The 3,796-nt window shown below is 38.5% G+C and overlaps 1 protein-coding gene across 1 annotated transcript in view; it reads left to right on the top strand.

Moving 5' to 3' along the window:
* LRRK2 (leucine rich repeat kinase 2) overlaps positions 1-3,796 on the top strand; it is a gene marked incomplete at its 3' end in the record, with an annotated part of 76,418 nt that overhangs the window by 63,535 nt on the left and 9,087 nt on the right. Inside the window, exons 36-38 of the mRNA XM_029282970.1 lie at positions 178-324; positions 476-667; positions 3,099-3,245. Of these exons, the coding sequence (XP_029138803.1) occupies positions 178-324; positions 476-667; positions 3,099-3,245 (486 nt within the window). The remainder of the gene's footprint in view (positions 1-177; positions 325-475; positions 668-3,098; positions 3,246-3,796) is intronic.

Here is a 3,796-nt window from a genome sequence, read left to right as displayed (position 1 = left end):
AAAAAAGTATCCTATTTGGATAGATCGAGAATATAAATTTACCCTACGCATAAAATCGTGTCAGAGAAAGGGATCGTAAGTGAATTTAGAAAGAGGACTGCACTTCTCTGTCTTGCATACGGGATTGTATGTGAATTTACAATGTTACATACTTAACATCCCTCCTTTTCTCCTCAGAACGAGCTCTTCGTCCCAACAAGATGTATTGGAGGCAAGGCATATATCTGAGTTGGTCTCCAGAAGCTTACACCTTGGTGGAATCTGCAGTTCTGGAAAACAATCCCAACAGCTTTTTAAAAATCACGCTCCCTTCTTGCAGAAAAGGTTAAATTACACCTCCCAACCTTCCGGAGGGTGGAGGACAAATTAAGACGTTGTTGGTTTTGCTCAGCGGAAAACTGCTTAGTGTATTTCTGATTATAGATACAGCAAAGCACAAATTTTTAATCACATTTTTCCCCCTGGCTTTCCAAAGGTTGCATCATTTTGGGACAAGTTGTAGATCACATCGATTCTCTCATGGAGGAATGGTTCCCGGGTCTCTTAGAAGTAGATATTTGTGGCGAAGGAGAAACACTGTTGAAAAAATGGGCTTTATACAGTTTTGAGGATGGAGAAGAACATCAGAAAATATTGCTTGATGATCTACTTAAAAAGGCAGAAGAAGGTATCTGTACTACAGTATTTCGACCGGTCCATTCCAAAATACTTTTGGGAGATACAGTAATAAATAGACAGTAGTGGCCAAAATGGTGGAAACCTTTTGGGAAAGGTGTACAGTAGAAATGCCACCTTTGGTTAATTTTCCACCCATTTTTCTTCTAATTTCTTTATAACTGTAGCCTTGTTCACTGAATAATACTATTTTACATCGCTTTCTGGGTGACCAGTCAACTCTTTGCACTATGACTTTAATTTTATTACGTTTTGCAAGCTCATTAAATGAAAGAACACAAAAAAACCCAACCGACTTTATAGCGATCACATAACACACTGACAAATGTCCTCCTCTCGGCTTCAATACGTGACATCAATCACTGAATCCTACTGTGATCTGATTGGCTCATTGCCAAAACAAGATTTCAGCTGGCAGGACTGGCCTAGGGATATTTTAAATTGGATTTTAATCAACTTTTAAAATAAGAAAAGGCCTATTTAAATATATCTTTTAATTCATTTTAAATTTTGTATATTTGTATCAATTGTTTTGTTTTAACTGGCTGTAAGCCGCCCTGAGTCCACCAGGAGAAGGGCGGGATATAAATACAATAAACTTAAACTTAAACTTAAACTTAAGATGACACCTGACTGGCTCTCTAAACACTCATGCTCATTGGCTACGATCAGATGAAGGAAAGCTACCTGAGATCAACCTAAGCAAGTTGTGCTTCCTTTTTCTGGTTATTTGGCTATAGCTTTTCGTAGAATAGAGTACAAATAATTGAACAAACTTTGTTGCATTACATTCTTGATTAAATTATCTTTCCATTGATATATAATTTTATGGTACTACTCCCCCCAAAAAAAGTGGTGTTATTAGCCATCAAACCTCAAAAATACACTTTTCCCAAAAGGTTTCCACAATTTTGGCCACTCCTGTATACCACATTGTCAGTGTCACAATATTTTTTACGTCAAAATGACAATGTCTGGCATGGAGCAAGAGTTAATAATAATAGCGTGCAGATTCTGCGCAGATTTATTGATTAGACAAACTTCCAAAGCTTCTATAGGTAGTCCTTGACTTACAAGAGTTTATTTCGGGACTGTTCAAAGTTACAACGGCACTTTAAAAAAATGACTTATGACCTGTTTTCACACTTAACAACCGTTGCAGCATGCCCACGGTCACGTGATCAGAATTCCTCTTTATGACCATCGCAGTGTCCCAGGCTCATGTGATCATATTTTGAGACCTTCTGACCATGATGATATGGTCAAAATTCAGATGCTTGGCAACGGGTTCACATTTATGATGGTCGCAGCGTCTTGGGGTCATGTGATCCCCTTTTGCGACCGTCAGACAAGCAAAGTCAAGGGAGAAAGCCAAATTCACTTTACAACCGTGTTAGCAACTTAACAACTGCATTGATTCCCTTAGCAACTGTGGGTCATAAAAGGTCATAAACTGGGGCAAAACTCACTTAACAACTGTCTCAGTTGTGGTCATAACTTGAGGACTACCTGGATAAGATCTCCCTCATAGTCTTCCAAATAACTCCTAGACAAGGTTAGGTTGTGATTATACCTTTGTTCTAGAAAAATATTTGTTCAAGAACATCAAAAAGCTTTACAGGGCCAATGTGAATTAGATATGATGTCTTCTTATTCTTAATTCTATTAATCATTGTGTTCATGTTACTTGCCTGCTTCCATACCTTGGCAGTAGAAATGTTAAAGAATTTTGTTTGGTGCACACAGGGAAAAAAGAAGAATGACAGCTGATAGAGAAGTGGTAACTTGATTTTGTAATTTCACAGTTCTCCTAACCTGCCAATCAGTTAGAAAACGCAGCCTTTTTCTGCTTAAGTAAAGAATATTCAATTTTGTCCATTTGTGTGGCGTGAAACTGTTTATATGTTGTAGTGACTGCACCAAACAAAATTCTTTAACATTTCTACTGCCAAGGTACGGAAGCAGGCAAGTAACATTAACACAATGATTCATAGAATTAAGAATAAGAAGACATCGTATCTAATTCACATTGACCCTATAAAGCTTTTTGGTGTTCTCGAAGAAATGTTTTTCTAGAACAAAGGTGTGCATGTATGTAGATCCTGATTCCTGACCCATTTCCCAATATAATCTGGAACCGTTAGAGCTAAACATTTGTCTTACCTTACTGAAATGAGTATACAATGGTTTTTTTTTAAACTGAGGGGAGATGACCAATATTCCCAAATGGATCACGATAGCTATGCATCCTTATGGTTGTGTGGATCACATCATTTGTCGTTACACACAGGACATAAACTACAGTGGGATTTGGTCTGTTGAGATTCAGAAAGCACTATAGTACTAAAAGATTCTACAGTACTAGTTTTATCTTTTCGTTTAATCGGTTACCCTTCCATGTCTATTCTTCTTTATCCATCAAGGTGACCTCTTAATAAATCCAGATCAACCCAGGTCTACTGTTCCAATCGCTCAAATTGCTCCCGATTTGATTTTGGCGGATTTACCCAGAAACATCATGTTGAACAACGATGAACTGGAATTCCACCAAGCTCCAGAGAACCTTCTTGGTAAAGACAGTTGTGGCATTGCTTCCTGCAGCTAAGAAAGACGAACATTTGTAGGAAAGATGAATGAATGAATTGCAACACAAACTCCTGAGGCCAAAAGCTACATATAAATTAAATTAGGCATCTTAACGTAACAGTTGTTTATTAATAAAGTGGGGGAAGATTTCTGAATGCGGCATCAGACCCTGGTAATGATATTCCTTAATTTGTAATCAAATCTTAAAAATAGCAATATTTTGCTATTTTTGACTCGGCCTTCCATCCTTCCGAGGTCAGTAAAATGAGGAGCCAGATTGCCGGGGGGAGGATAGGCCGACTCTGTAAACCGCTTAGAGAGGGTAGTAAAGCACTGTGAAGCGGTATACAAGTCTAAGTCCTATTGCTATTGTTATTTAACCTGTGATAGCGCAGTGGTGAGAATGGAGTATTGCAGGCAAACTCTGCCCACCACCTGGAGTTCGATCCTGATGGGGCTCAAGGTTGACTCAGCCTTCCGTCCTTCCAAGATCGGTAAAAGGAGGACCCAGATTGTTGGGGGAAAGCTGCTGACT

Source organism: Protobothrops mucrosquamatus, unplaced genomic scaffold (genome assembly GCF_001527695.2).
Source record: "Protobothrops mucrosquamatus isolate PMUCROS unplaced genomic scaffold, P.Mucros_1.0 scaffold_30, whole genome shotgun sequence".
Taxonomy (NCBI): Eukaryota; Metazoa; Chordata; class Lepidosauria; order Squamata; family Viperidae; genus Protobothrops; species Protobothrops mucrosquamatus.
This window is presented reverse-complemented; position numbering and strand designations above follow the sequence as displayed.